The sequence below is a fragment of the Lutra lutra genome, chromosome 4 (genome assembly GCF_902655055.1).
Source record: "Lutra lutra chromosome 4, mLutLut1.2, whole genome shotgun sequence".
Taxonomy (NCBI): domain Eukaryota; kingdom Metazoa; phylum Chordata; class Mammalia; order Carnivora; family Mustelidae; genus Lutra; species Lutra lutra.
Window position 1 is genome coordinate 186682 of NC_062281.1, and position 15149 is coordinate 201830.

The 15149-nt window shown below is 53.7% G+C and overlaps 1 protein-coding gene across 9 annotated transcripts; it reads left to right on the plus strand.

Moving 5' to 3' along the window:
• The first annotated feature begins 299 nt into the window (after positions 1-299).
• On the plus strand, positions 300-13832 carry ZNF7 (zinc finger protein 7). Of its 9 annotated transcripts, none has more exons than XM_047726877.1 (5): positions 300-385; positions 1551-1595; positions 1988-2114; positions 6162-6278; positions 9592-13832. In XM_047726877.1, exons 2-5 carry the CDS (start codon positions 1569-1571, stop codon positions 11388-11390), a joined length of 2070 nt encoding a protein of 689 aa, XP_047582833.1. In that variant the 5' UTR covers positions 300-385; positions 1551-1568; the 3' UTR covers positions 11391-13832. The 9 variants fall into 9 exon arrangements, with proteins under 9 accessions (XP_047582833.1, XP_047582835.1, XP_047582828.1 ...); XM_047726879.1 differs by having other exon boundaries at positions 359-385; positions 1548-1595; XM_047726878.1 differs by lacking the exon at positions 300-385 and adding an exon at positions 416-1469 and having other exon boundaries at positions 1548-1595.
• The last annotated feature ends 1317 nt before the right edge of the window (positions 13833-15149 follow it).

The window sequence follows — 15149 nt, forward strand, 5'->3', positions numbered from 1 at the left end:
CGGCACAGACGCGGTGCGGGGACCCGACGTAGGCGGGGCCCGGCCGGGGCAACCTGCTGGTTTTCCACCTGCTTCGCCCTGGTCGGCTCCGCCCTCTGGACCGCGGGTCCTTCGCCTCCCGGGGCTGCGAGACCCTGGCCCTGCCCCTCTCTCCACTTTGGCCCCGCCCCTCCATTGGCCCCGCCCACGGTCCGGTCCTTTCGGCGGCGCTCTGGCCCCGCCCCTTCTCTCGCACGTGGGCCGCGAGGCTGGGAACCACGGAGACGACCGAGCCTCCGAGCCGCCCAGAGAGGCCGGAAGTCTGTGAGACAGAGCGGGAGCGTGCGTCGAAGGCCCGTTTCCGGTTTTGTCGCGCGTTCGGAGCCTCGGGCGGTCCGCTGGGAGGGTGAGTGGGCGCGTCCGGCGCGGACTCGGGGCCAGGCGGCTTCTGCGCTGCTCGGGCTCGGGCGGAGTGGCAGCTGGCCGACCCCCGCGTCCGGCCGCCCTTCGGCACTGCGGGGGAGCGCGGGTGGCGCGAGCGGCTTGGGGACGCCGTGGGCGCCTGGCGCGGGGGGTGGTCGAGCTGCGGCCGTCGTGGCCCGCGGCGGCGGGAGGCATGAGGCCGAGTCCCGCAGGCCCGGCCGCGTAGCGCGGTGCTGGCGGCGGGCTCCTCCCGCGGCTTTCCCCCCAGGTCTCGGCGTGCTCCGCGCGGGGTACCCCTTCCCGCGGAGCCACCGCCTCTCGGGTCCTCTTTCCCCCGTTTGCGGCCCGTGAAAGACCCGACGCTAGCGGCGGCGGCCGGAGGGGCTGTGCCGTGGGCGCGGTGGGCTTTCTGCGTCCCCGAGTTCTGGCTGCCGCTCGGCCTGCTCTCCTCTGCTGGGGACCGCGTCCCTGCTGGGCGAGGGGGTCACTGCTGCCCGGGTCATCTTCCCTGGACCCGCAGCCTGGGCAGCCGGCCACGAGCCACTTTCTGAGCCAGGAGCTCCCGCAGGAAGCCGCTTCTCAGACCTGGGGGCATAGCAGGTTCATGCGGGCCGCGGGGTTCCGTCCCGCCCCGCTTCTTCCTGCGGTCTGTTCCGGCCGCGTCCTCCGGCCGCACCACCGCCTCCCCCGCTGCCTTTGGCGCCCTCCGCACCGCCCTCCCCGCGGTCTGGTTGGCGCCTCTGGGACCGGATCCATCAAAGGAAACCCGAGTTTCCCAGTTGAGAGGCTTCGGAGTTTCTCCCGCCGAGGCCCGGACACGGAATTTCACTCCTCAGTCCGCTTCCTGAAGGCAGGTTCTCATGCCTGTGCATGGCCGCATCCCCTGCGTGCCTAGTCGGGACCTGGCGGAGGCGGCAGCCCCCCGCCCCCGCCCGCCCTATGTCTGTGTAGTGACTCACGCACCTCACACGCGGAAAGAGGAAGGGAGCTTCCGGGGGCAGATGCTCACGAGCTGCGGCCACTTGGGCTCCACCGTATGTCCCTGCTGAAGAACACTGGGGTTAGAGGTAAAAGGGAACACAGTACCCTTATTCAGGGATAGGGGTCCTCCGGCACCTGACCTCTGACCCTTTCATAACTGCCAGCAGGTTGCGCGGCCTGGACACATGGACGCCCACTCACCGAGCCTCATGGTAGGAGTCTGCCTGCCTCCATTCCCTCACTTGTCTTGTGAGGGCCCCTACCTTTCCCGTGGGAACCCACCCTGCCCCTGGGCCTGGTCCTAGACCCTCAACTGGGCCCTCTGGCCCTTGCCAGGCTCAGGCATGCCCACCCTCAAGGGAGTGAGCAGACCCCTGCCCAGACTGGGGCCTGCCAGAGGCCCTTAAGGGGGGAGGTTTGTAGATCACCAGGATCTGGCTGCCTCCTTCTCCATACTGCCCCTCTCTCAGTTTTTAGAGCCAAAGGGGCCTGGTGACGGTCTCGTCCAGCCCTGTGGTGCCTGTGCCTGAGACACACCATGAGGTGGAGCCAGAGTGGGGCTGGCACTCAGGGTTCGCTGGGGTGCTGGTGTATGTCTTTTCAGGAGGCTGTGACGTTCGGTGATGTGGCCGTACACTTCTCGAGGGAGGAGTGGCAGTGTCTGGACCCTGGTCAGAGGGCCCTCTACAAGGAGGTAATGCTGGAGAACCACAGCAGTGTGGCTGGACTAGGTGAGGCTGCATCTTGGGACTCCCTCCCCCACATCACTGGTCAGCACCCATTTAGCCAGGCTGAGGGGTAATGTGGGCCATGGGTCTTTCTAGGTCAGGAGCTTACCCTGAGAGGTGTGACAGTGAGTTCTGTGCATTATAAATAACTTTTTCCATCCTGTTTGTTAACTTCGTGGGGTCAGAGCTTAATGAAATTAAGTCCATTTGTTTTTGCTTTATGGGTTGTACCTTTGAAATTTTATTTAAAAGTTCTTTCCTACTCCAAGGTCATAGAGACAATCTGTATGTTCTCCTGTGGATTTTATAGTTTGTCTTTCTTGTTTAGGTCTGGGGTCCACGTGTGTGTCTGGAGTTAACGTAGGACTCCAACCTTTTCCATTGATTGTAGAGGGCCCTGCCTGTCTCCTGCGTGTGACACTGTTTCTGAGTTGGCCTTGTAGTGTGTCTTAATGCCTGGTGGGACAGCTTCCCCTTCTGTTCTTTTTTTTTTTTTTTTTTTTTTTTTAAAGATTTCATTTATTTATTTGACAGAGAGATCACAAGCAGGCAGAGAGGCAGGCAGAGAGAGAGGAGGAAGCAGGCTCCCCGCCAAGCAGAGAGCCCGATGCGGGGCTCGATCCCAGGACTCTGAGATCACGACCCGAGCCGAAGGCAGCGGCCCAACCCACTGAGCCACCCAGGCGCCCCCCCTTCTGTTCTTTTTAAAACTTCACACCTATTCGTGGGTAGTGGGGTAATTCTTTCATATAAACTTAGAGTAAGTTTGAGTTTTTCAGTTCTTGAAACTGACATTTTTTGGGGGCGTGATTCACAAGAGAAGAGCTGACCTCTTTCTCATATTAAATATTGCCACCCAAGACCATGGAATGTGTCTCCATTTATCCCATTTACCTTCTGTGTGCTGGGATTTTCTCCAGAGTGGTCTAGTACTTACTCATGCTTTGGTTTTGGTTGTTTTGTCCATGTATCTCTTCATGTTGCTCTCTCTACATATATTTTTAAAGATTTTATTTATTTATTTGACAGAGAACACAAGTAGGCAGAGAGGCAGGCAGAGAGAGGAGGAAGCAGGCTCTCCTCTGAGCAGAGAGCCCGATGTGGGTCTCAGGGATCATGACCTGAGCGGAAGGCGAGGCTTTAACCCACTGAACCACCCAGGGGCCCCAATGTTGCTATGCTTTTAACTGGTTATTGTTGCTGTATGAAATGCTGTTGGTTTTGGAGGGTTGGTCTTGTACTTGGCAACTTTGTTGAACTTGCTGCTAGTCTGGTGCTGGATTCTAGGAGGAGGAGCCTGCGACTGGGAGGGTGATGTTTTCCCTCTTGGTCCCACAGGATCCCAGCTTTTAGCTGGGGCCAGAGCCCTAGTGCTGTAGACAGGACTGCTGTGGGCAGGCCTGTTGGTTCCTCATTTTAAAGGGAATACTTCTAGGGGCGCCTGGCTGGCTCACTTGGTGGAGTGAATTCTTGATCTCAGGGATGTAAGTTTGAGCCCCACGTTGGGTGTGGAGATCACTTTAAAAAAATTTTAAGAAATGACAAAAAAATAAAAACCTCTTCTTTAGAAAAAAAATAATAAGAACACATCTAATTAAAATCAGAAGAGGGTGTCTGGGTGGCTCAGTGGGTTAAGCCCTTGTCTTCAGCTCAGGTCGTGATTTCAGGGTCCTGGGATCGAGTCCCGCATCAGGCTCTCTGCTCAGCAGGGAGCCTGCTTCCTCCTCTCTCTGCCTGCCTCTCTGCCTGCTTGTGACCTCTGTCTGTGTGTCAAATAAATAAATAAAATCTTTAAAAAAATAAAATCAGAAGAAAGTAGCTGAGGAATTTTCTTTTTAATCATAAACAAGTACATTGGGCGGGTGCCTGGCAGAGCCAGTCGGTGGCGCATGCAACTCCCTGATCTTGGGGTTGTGAGTTCAAGCCACATGTTGGGTGTAGAGATTACTTAAAAAATAAAGCTTAAAAAAGAAAAAGCAAGCACATTGAATTTCAAATTCTTTTTTGCATCAGTTGAGAATTTGTATATTCTTTTTAAGTTTATTAGTCTAGTAAATTATATAGACATTTTGTTTTATTTCTGGAATAAACCCTACTTAAATTATACTTTACATATAAACTTTGATACCATTTTGGACTCAGGTGGTATTTCAGATTTTTCATCCGTGTTCATAGTGAATTGGACCTAATTTGTTTATTTTTGTGAATTGTTCTTACATATTTTTGGCAAATGGCAGTTGGCATATCAGTTTCATAAGATGAACAGGGCATCTTTTTAATTTCTGGAAGAATTTATGTATGTGGAATTGCAGTTATTGGTAGAACTCTCGTGTAAAACCCTCTGGGCCTAGGGCCCTTGGGCAAGGAAGGTTTTGTGCTGGCGTTTGTTTTTTTAGTGACTAAGAGTCTGTTAAGTTTATGAATTTCCTTTTGTGCTAATTTTCTCATTTATGTGTCACATTACAAGTTGATGTGTTCGTTTAGATGTTGAATTGCTTTACCATCTGTTTGCTCTTTATTTTTAGTCTCCATTACATGTGTAGTTATTTCCCTGGTGTATTTTTTTAACCGTGTTGACCTTGATTGGTTTTGCCATGAAACTGTCATTTTCGTCTTTCCAAAGAACCAGTGTCTGGTTTTGCTGATCTTCCTTTGCAGTGGGGGATGTGGGTGCCTTTGTTCTCTAATCCTTGAATCCTGCCCCACGGATATTTTCTTCCTCCTTATATGGGTTTGTTGTGTTGATTTGCCCCCAACTTCTTGAATTTGATATTTACCTCATTTGTGTTTTACCATTTTCATTTCTAGTAAATGTATTTATTTATTTTTTTTAAAAGATTTTATTTATTTATTTGACAGAGAGAGATCACAAGTAGATGGAGAGGCAGGCAGAGAGAGAGAGAGAGAGAGAGGGAAGCAGGCACCCTGCTGAGCAGAGAGTCCGATGCGGGAATCGATCCCAGGACCCTGAGATCATGACCTGAGCTGAAGGCAGCGGCTTAATCCACTGAGCCACCCAGGCGCCCCGTCTAGTAAATGTATTTAAAAATGAAAAAGTTTATGTGTAAGTAGTACTTAAACTTCATCCCGCAAGTTTGATAGTAAATATAGCTGCCATGTCGTGATTTATTACTCAGTTTTCAGGTAGCTAATAGTTTCGAGGTACCTGTGCTTACCTTCATATCCAGTTGCATTTTGGTTGGGGCACAGTGTGGTAGTGTCCTTGAATGGGGCCATGACCCCCTTCATAGCTGAAGCACCCCAAGGGTGTTTCTTTGTGAACATCCCCACGTGTACTTGGAGAGAACAGTGTTTCCCGCTGAGCATGGGGTCCCGTGTACACATGAGGCCTTCACCCATGGGCTCCCTGCCTGCCCTCCTCCATCCCCACAGCCAGTTACCTGAGGGAAGCCCTGACCACAGGGTTTACTCAGCCCTTGAATGGGCTGGGAGGACACCACAGCGCTGCCCCCCCCCCCCAGTGTGGGGGCTGCTGGCCCTGGAAGGTGGGTGCCACTGTAGTCTGCTGAGGCCCCCGCAGATTGGCACGAGGACATGAAGCAAGGGCAGCCCGGTGAGGGTCAGACTTCAGCACCTTCTGAATTAAAATCTGTTCATCTGTTGGTTTATTTATTTTTTTTTTTTCTTGTTTCTTGGCCACTCGTACCCCCGGAATGTTTGAGCTCTGAACTGGGGGATAGTCCATCTCCGCTGAGGGAAGTGCTGGCCGTGTCTGACTGCTTTCTCCCTAGGCTAGAGCTGGCCTGCTCTTTGCAGACTCTCTGGTGTCAGATCCCCTGAGGATCCTGGCCCTGCTGTGGACGGGGATGGGCTGAGAATCCAGGCGCTCACTGTCAAACCTCAGGAGCTGGACTGATCTGGCCAGAGAGGGCCACTGTGTTCAGAACCTTACCCCGATGCTCCCTTCGGAGGCTCTCCCTGTGCTGCAGTAGCTCCCTGCCTCTTTACTCCTGGAAACCAAGGGTGCTGGGCCCTGTGCTGTACCCTCAGCCATACTGACACAGTCCCCTTCTCTTGTCATCCCCACAGCAGGATTCCTGGTCTTCAAGCCTGAACTGATCTCCCGGCTGGAGCAGGGGCAGGAGCCATGGGTCCTTGACCTGAAGGGAGTCGAGGGGAGAGAAGGGGCAAGAACCTTCCTTACAGGTGAGGCTCAGGCTTAAGAAGCTTCTGGGAGCAGGTGAGGAGGTGTTCAGAGAACCCATGCCCAGCAAGGGCTGAGAGGGTGGGAAGCTGGAGATGGACCCCAGGGACTGGCCATGCAGGCATGCTGGGATGCCTGTGAACATGGGGCCACAAGTGGGCCCACTGACAGAAGCATCACCATCATGGAGTTGCATGGGGAGAGACAACTACAGAAAAGCAGGGACGTGAAATTCTTGCGTGTCACAGCAAAAACAGTTGGTTGTTCAGTTTCTAATTTTACTAATGTTCTTATTAAGCAAAGGTATGGATCCATGGGAACCACCAAGTTTGATTCTTAGCAGCTTTTCAGGCGAATGTCAGTTCCCTCCCTCTCACCAACAGCTCCCTCCAGAACTTCTTGGGGCCTCTCAGATCAGGCTTCAGGGCAGTGGTAGTGCCCTGGGGCTCCTGGAACAAAGTGCCACAGACTGAGGCCTGAAACCACAGAGATTTCATCGTCTCGCGGTTCTGGAAGCCAGACATCCAAAATCCAGGCATCAGCAACTTCCTGTCCCCTGTGATACCCAGAGGGGATGACCCTTCCTAGCTCCTCCAGCTTCTGGTGCCCCCAGGTGTTCTTTGGCTTGTGTCCATGTCACTCCAGGGTCTGCCTCCATCATCACCTGGCCTCCCCGTGTCTTCTTGGAAGGGACCGTTGTACCGGGTTAGGCCTGTACTTTCTTCAGTGCAACCTCATCTTAACTAACACTGTCTCAACAGTCCTGTTTACAAATCAGGTTATATTCTGAGGTCCTGGTTTCGGCGGGGGGCACAGTCAGCCCATAACAGGGGCATCTGTCACCTCACAGTGTTGGCTCCCACTGGGCTTCGCTGAGGAGATGACAGTGCCCCCAGCCTTATCTGGCCCTCCCTGGCAGACATGTTGCCTTCGGTTCGGGCACTGTGATGGCGTGTATCTTCACCACAGAAAGGAGTCCTTGCTCACTGCCGTGTCCCACGGTCACTGCCACAGTGGAGCAGGGCCTGGCACCACGTGCTCTGATCCCTGGCTGGCTGGAAGCAGGTTGGAGCATCAGACTGTGTGCTTCCTGCCTGGGAGGGCCTGGAGTTGTCCTTACAGCAGGTTACCAAGTCTCCGTAAAGCATCGTCACACACTTAGTTGTGTGGAAGGTGGCAGCGGTTGGGCAGCTGTGTTGGAAACCCTGATCCCAGCCCCCAGCATCCTTGGCTCTATAACTGAAGGCCCGGCTTTCCGCTTGAGGCCCCTTTCCTGGGAAGAGGGTAGAGCTGTAGACTAGCCCAGTTAAAACCCAGCCACCATTGAGTATCTCCAAGGTGGAGGGGAGATTTCGAAGGGGTACCATGGCAGAAAAGCTAGCTGGAGCTGGCAGAATGGGGTAGTTCAGGGCTTTATGTGCAGCAAATGGTTTTTAATGGTGACGAGGCAGCAGCAAAGAAAACACCCCCCAAGGAGATAGAGACCTGCTCTTGGGCCTAAGAGCACAGGGCAGGAGCGCGGCCTCGCCGATGGAAGCGTGTGGAGCGCGCTAGAAAATGTACGTGCCCAGAGGTGTTACTTGTGCCTGTCTCATCCAGCAGACAACCGAGGTGTGGCCCAGAGTGGTAGCAGGGTGCAGAGCTGCACACCTGTCCCCAGCCTGCAGGGACACACACACACCTGTTCTCTGAGGGAAAACCACTTCTGAAGAGAGGGAGCATATGCAAGGAAGTCCCTGAGGCTGGTGCTGGGGCCTGCTGTGTGGGGAGGCTTCTCAGACTCGGTTCTAGGGAACCAGATGGAGGCCGACACCCGCGAGGTCCATGGCTTTGAGGCTGCTTAGCCACATGGGGTTATCCCTTTTCCTCTTGTAAGCAGGAGGTCCCAGTCCCACCACTAGAGACATCACCATGTTCTTCCCTGGTGTCCGTAGAGGCCTCTGCTTTCCAGCAGGAGGCAGCGGAGAGCGGTACTTGTCTATCTGCTCATCTCCCCGTCAGGGAGGCCTGGGCAGAGGGTGGAATGGGCCAGCACCCCACGGCCAGTCCTGCCTTGTGGAAGGGTGTGTGGTTGTGCATCGAGGACCAGGCAGGGGATGCCCCGTTTCATAAGGACACAGAGAGGTCAAAAGGGCAGGTGTTGGGGGAACAGCTGGGTCCATTCCCGATGGTCTCATGAGCTGTGTGGCTGAGGAACCCCAGAGTCCTTACTGTGGGGTGGTGATTCCCCTGCTGCTTACCTCACTGGATCGTCATGAAGATTCATCAAGAAACGGCGGAACTAAGTGTTCCTTAGCCACCGAAGATGGTCTGTGTGGGATGGCCTTTGGCTCACCTGGGCCCGCCCACGAACTGCGGATCCCTGGAGCTGGAGACGGTGCCGTTGTTAGGAACCACCAAGAGCCCTAGAACTGGGCCCTGGAGGATTTTGCTGTGGGGTAGTAATGAGCTGCTCGTAACTGGTCGTCACACTGGTTACGAAGTTGGTTGTGATGCGAGTTATGACCCTGGGCGTGATCACGGACACCACAGAGGTGTCTGACATGGCCAAGGTGCTCTCTAGGACTACAGAGTAGGAGACAGCCTGACACGTACTTGGAGAGTCCAAAAGGAAGGTGGATGGATGTTGGGAAGCCTCATGGGGGGCAGGCCGGGGTAGCTGGAGCCTCCAGAACCCCAAGGGAACAAGAAAGCAGTAGGACCCCTGGGTGTGGCCTCCTGTAAGCCGAGGGCCACAAGCAGTGGTTGTGCACGGGCAGGGCTGCATCAGGGTGGCTTGGCAGTGGCTGGAGAAAGCAGAAATCAGGCCTGGGGTCCCACTCAGAGCCCCAGCCGGCTCCTCAGGCTCACCCCTGCTCTGCCCCTCAGCAGCCGTCCGGCCTTATTTTCCTCCAAGCCTGCCTGTCCCCCAACTCAAAGTCTTCAAACCCTCTTGCCCTCACTCCACCTCCTCTGGGTCCAGGAGCCTCTGGCCACACTTGCTGGGCCGTCGGGCTCACTGTGTCTTTATGGATTTTCACTCATCCCAGTTCCCCACAGGATGGCCCTCTCCTCACATCCTCACATGCAGGAGTGCACAGTTGTTGAATGAATGCATAAAGCAAAAGTATTAATGAAACCAAATTTTGAAAACCGTCAAAGGCATGACTCCTGGTAGTGTTTCTCCATGTGGGTGTGTCCTTGCTTGATGGGGCCCATTCTGGCAGGGAGTGCGTGTGGTTCCCAGGGATGGTGTGCAGCCCCTGTCCCCACCCCTGGTGTTTGTCCCGTCTCGAAGCACAGGGGGTAAGGGGCATTCTTTCCTGTTCCTTTCAGATTCTGCGGTTGGGATTGTGACTGAGCAGGCCTGTGAGGACGTGGATGTTCTAAGATCAGAACCCTGTGTGGCGCTGGTCAGAAGCCCCTCACAGGGTTTTCCTCAGACTTCTAGCTTTAGAGACACCTGTGATTCTGAGGTCTGGTCAGAGACTAAGCCAGGCTCCCTCCTCCAGAAAAAGCACTTGATCTCAGGGACCGTGGCTACCAGGAAGACCTTCGCCAAGGAGGGTGCCCAGGGTTGTGGCGAGCTGGAGAGCAGTGGTGGCCTGGGTGGTCAGCCTGGCAGAAGTCCAGGAGGTGCTGCTGAGGGGACATCCCGAAGATGTGACACGTGTGGTACAAGTTTTAGATCTACTTCAGACGTTGTTCTGCATCAAGGAATGAATACACAGAAAAAAACTAGTAGATGTCCAGAGTGCAAAAAAAATTTCCCCGATTGTTTACAGGGGAGAAATGGAAGTAACTGCCACAGAGAGAAGCCCTATGAGTGCGAGGAGTGCGGGAAAGTCTTCAGGTTGTGCTCACAGCTTAATCAGCATCAGAGAATCCACACTGGAGAAAAGCCATTCAAATGCATCGAGTGTGGAAAAGCCTTTCGTCTGAGCTCAAAACTTATTCAGCATCAAAGAATTCATACTGGAGAGAAGCCCTACAGGTGTGAGGAGTGTGGAAAGGCCTTCGGTCAGAGCTCCAGCCTCATCCACCACCAGAGGGTCCACACAGGGGAGAGGCCCTATGGCTGTCGGGAGTGTGGGAAGGCCTTCAGCCAGCAGTCCCAGCTGGTCAGACACCAGAGGACCCATACCGGGGAGAGACCCTACCAGTGCCAGGAGTGTGGGAAGGCCTTCAGCCAGAGCTCAACGCTGGCCCAGCACCAGCGGATGCACGCTGGGGACAAACCCCAACTTCCACGGAGCCCAGATGGTCCCGGCCTCATTGCACATCAGAGAACCCACCCTGCGGAGAAGCCGTTTAAGTGTGACGAGTGTGGGAAGGCCTTCAGGTGGGTGTCTCGCCTTAGTCAGCATCAGCTGACCCACACCGGAGAGAAACCTTACAAATGCAACAAGTGTGCAAAAGCCTTTGGTTGTAGCTCACGACTTATTCGCCATCAGAGAACTCACACTGGAGAAAAACCATTTAAGTGTGAGGAGTGTGGGAAAGGCTTTGTCCAGGGCTCACACCTAATTCAGCACCAGAGAATTCACACTGGAGAGAAGCCCTATGAGTGTAGTGACTGTGGAAAAGCCTTCAGCCAGAGCTCAAGCCTCATTTACCATCAGAGAATCCATAAGGGAGAGAAGCCCTACGAGTGCCTCGAATGCGGAAAAGCTTTCAGTATGAGCACACAGCTCACAATACATCAGAGGGTCCATACTGGGGAGAGACCCTACAAGTGTACTGAATGCGGGAAAGCCTTCAGTCAAAACTCAACCCTTTTCCAGCACCAGATAATCCATGCAGGAGTGAAGCCCTACGGATGCAGTGAGTGTGGGAAAGCCTTCAGCCGGAGCTCCTATCTTATCGAGCACCAGAGGATCCACACCCGGGCCCAGTGGTATCATGAGTATGGGAATACCCTGGAAGCTTCTACCCACGTGAGCCGTAAAAAAGTCAATACTGTAAAGAAACTGCATAAATGTAATGAATGTGAGAAAATATTCAGGTGGCGCTCACATCTCATTATACATCAGAGAATCCACACCGGAGAGAAACCTTACAAATGTAACGATTGTGGCAAAGCTTTTAATCGGAGCTCAAGGCTTACTCAGCATCAGAAAATTCACATGGGGTAGACCTCTTACCTTTATAAATGTGTATAAGTGTGAATAAACCTACAGCCTTAACTTTACCTATTTTATATGGGATCATTTATACTAAGAATTTAGAATGTGGGGAGAGAGTCCAAATTCCTCTCTTAGGAAAGAAAATGTCCAAATTCCTATAAAGTGGATGTTCCTTTGCTGGAATGTGTGACCTTAGCCCGCTCAGCAAAGCCTGTGTCCCTCGAGTCAGGGTGCACATGTGTAGGGTTTTGAATTCACAGAGGGAAGACCCTTGGTCCTGTGGATGAGGAAGATCATGGGAAAAGGCCTGTGAGCAGCGCCACACAGCTTAGAAGTTACCCAAAGTGTCTCCCCTGAGCACTGGCCCCTCAGACTGCCTTCAGCAATCAGGATGTGTTTGTTTGTGCTCATGGAAGCCCAGAGCGAGGGGCCTAGAACTCCCTTCTCTTGCCTTCTTCACCTGACTCCTTCCGAGTCAGCCCCACCAGAGCAAGCTGGGGATACGCCAGAGGGCCCCGGGGACCAGGCTCTGCAGAGAGGAGCTCGGATCAGCACGGGACTCCAGGAACCAAGCCCAGGTTGTGATTGTGGGACCTATTCTGCGACTCTGGGATGTTATCGTCCTTGAAATCCAGAGTCTCTCTGCTTGCCAGCATCATTACAGGATGATCGGAAGAACTGAACTGTGAGAGCTCTCCCCCCCGCAACCCAACTCTGAGACCCCCGAGCCAGCGTCTCCAGCCAAACCCAGTGCAGACCTGGCCTCAGCAGGAAGAGCTCATGGGAGCCCAGTGGATGCCCTCCAGAGGCCAGGATGTGACCCTTCCTGCTGCTTCCCAGACTTCCTCAGACTTGGTCCTGCTGTACAAACTGCCAGAACTGGGAGGGTCTATAAGCAGACAGGTGGGCCTGTTGCCTTTTCCCAGAGGCTGGTGGAGATGGAGACAGACTGCTCCCAGCAGCATGAGACTGAGGACGGTATGGATCGTGGCCCTGCCCTAGGGTCCTGGAGTCACCAACTGTGACAGCGTTTGAGGGGACCAGAGATTTTACTCAGACTGGCTACTACCTGCTGCCACTCACGCAGGACCTGTCGGTCATTGGTGTCACTGCCAGTTACCACTTAGACAAAACATGGGCCAAAGAGCCCTCCTCCCTGTCCTGGTGGAGAGGCCCATGTCTCCCACGTATAGTTTGGGATGGTCAGGTCCATGTGGTTTCTGTTCTAGCACACGGACCGGGATCTCAGCCCAATCACCAGCCACCGCTGGTAACCAAAGGGACATAGGCCAGTCGCTCCGTGATTTATGGCAATACTTGATTTGGGTCACCGTCACACCAGTCTGGCTAAGCCTCTGGGTAGGTCCCAGAGATGCAGCCTTGATGGCCAAGTGTTGTGCAGCTCAATAGCAGGTTATAGATTTGTATCGGGAAAAAGGGGCTGGTTCCTATGTTCACAGTGGGAGGTTCCAGAACTTCTGGCAGTTTGGGATGGTCAGGTCTGTGTGGGTTTCTGTTCTAGCACACGGACCAGGATCTCAGCCCAATCACCAGCCACCGCTGGTTAGCCAAGCACAAAGTCCGGTGTGATGTCCGACTGCAGTACTAGTTCTCGGGGTGAAGATTGTGCCCCCAGACTGTACCTACACCTTTGGAGGTGTTCCCTCTCCAGGTGCCAGGGCACGATGAAACCACTGTGCCCATTTCAGTAGCTGTAACTGCCTCTGCAGCTGTCCCTGCTCCACCCAGAACTTGGGTCCAGAAAGGTCAGTGCGAGAGGACCAGGGACTGTGGCCCCACATGGCTCAGGAGGGCAGGTTGGCCACTGACTGTGCCGTCCCCCGACAGGAATCCTCTCTCGGCCACTTCCTGGGTGGTGATAGGACAGAGGGGTGGGAGGTTACATGAAGGCTTCCAAATTCCAACCTGGGCACGATGCTGTCCTCTACCAGCAGCTCCAGGCCAGCCAAAAAGGGCCAGAGGCTTCCACGTAAATCACCCAGGCCCCTGGATTTTCTCTTTGGATTGACCTGGTCCTAGATCGGGGCCTGGAACATGGAGGCTATTAGACTGGGTCGCTCTCATTCCTTGGGAGCTCCACAGGCTGACCAAAATGTAGGCCAGAGTCGATTCCTGTAAGTGCACTCATCTGGGAGGATGAAGTTTAAGAACGGCCCATCACAGCCATGAGCAGTCTCCTTTGTGAGACTCTCCCCGTCTCCTGCTGGCACGGCACTCACTGTTAGGTGGGCACTGCCTGGTTCCAGCCCACGTTTGTGCAAATAAACTCTTTAACACTTTGATGTACCTCACTTTACCTCTTTAAAGGCTTAGAAGCTAAGAAGGGTTTTTACATTTTTAAGTGGGGGGAAAAAAAGACTATTTTGTGACATTTCAAAGTTCTGTTGAAATGAGATTTCAGTGTGACCAAATAAAGTTTATTGGAACAGAGCTGGCCACTCTTGTGCGACGCGAGCAAAGTTCTCACTTGCTGGCCTTGTCCCCTTGGGTCGGAACTCCATGCCCTCCAGCCTTAGAGGAGTCATTTTTTCTCTCAATTCTGAGTGTGATTTGTTCACTGAAATGTCCCAATACAACCGAGAATTCAGTAGAAATAACCCCCGGAGGCTCAGACTCCAGTCCGGAGCCTCCATGGCAGAGGTCAGGGTGAGGATCCCTTTCTTAGCCGCACCAGGCGAACGAGAAGCATGACGCTGGCCTGCTCAGCAGCTCTGAAATCCGGCTGTGTCTGTGCACATCCCGCGCGCCAGTAGCTCTGCAGAGGGAGGGCAGGAGGACCACCTGTCGGGAGTGTGAGCTTTGGGATCGTGCGTCCTACTTTCAAGGTGTATTTCCCAGTTTGGGTTTCAGTGACTATAATGAGTATTTTTTTTTTTTTTAAGATTTTTATTTATTTATTTATTTGACAGAGAGAGATCACAAGTAGACAGAGAGGCAGGCAGAGAGAGAGAGTGAGAGAGGGAAGCAGGCTCCCGGCTGAGCAGAGAGCCCGATGCGGGACTCGATCCCAGGACCCTGAGATCATGACCTGAGCTGAAGGCAGCGGCCCAACCCACTGAGCCACCCAGGCTCCCTATAATGAGTATTTTTTGACTATCCAGAACTCCGTTTCAGAGCAGGTGTTACCTTGGATTTCTCTGTTGGAGACCATAAACCCATAATTTTGACCTGAAACTGCTTTTTACTCAGTTACCAGATTAAGCTTTGATGTGGGACATTGGATTGGAACCACGGAGCTTCCTGGAAGCTTCACAAAGGGGTGGGGAGTGCAGAACCCAGGTGAGTTCACGCAGTGTGTGGGGCTCGCACTCAGAGCCCAGGAAATGTTTGTCTCAACGTCCTGACCTTGAGCATGGGGTTGCTCCCCAGGGAAGAGCGGAAGCCCGCTGGCATCAGGAATTCCCACGGTGGGGAGGGGCATCTGGTGAGCTCCTGACAGTGGAGCGTGTGACTTGATCTCGGGGTTGTCACTTTGAGCCCCACATTGAGTGTAGAGATTTTTTTTTTTTTAAAGTTTCCACAGAGATCTGAAAAAGATCCAGAAAATGGACAAGGTGGAAAAGGGTAATCTTGCAAGTGTGAACATCCATTCTCTGTACAAGGCCTTGTGCGGGCCTGGGAACAAAGATGGACCTCGGGTCCGGTCAGTGGTAGGGCTGGCCACTGATGAGGGTGCACAGCTGCTCGGGGCACACGGGGTCCACACGCCCCAGCCTGGCAAGAGCTGGGCTGAGGCAAGTGGAGCAG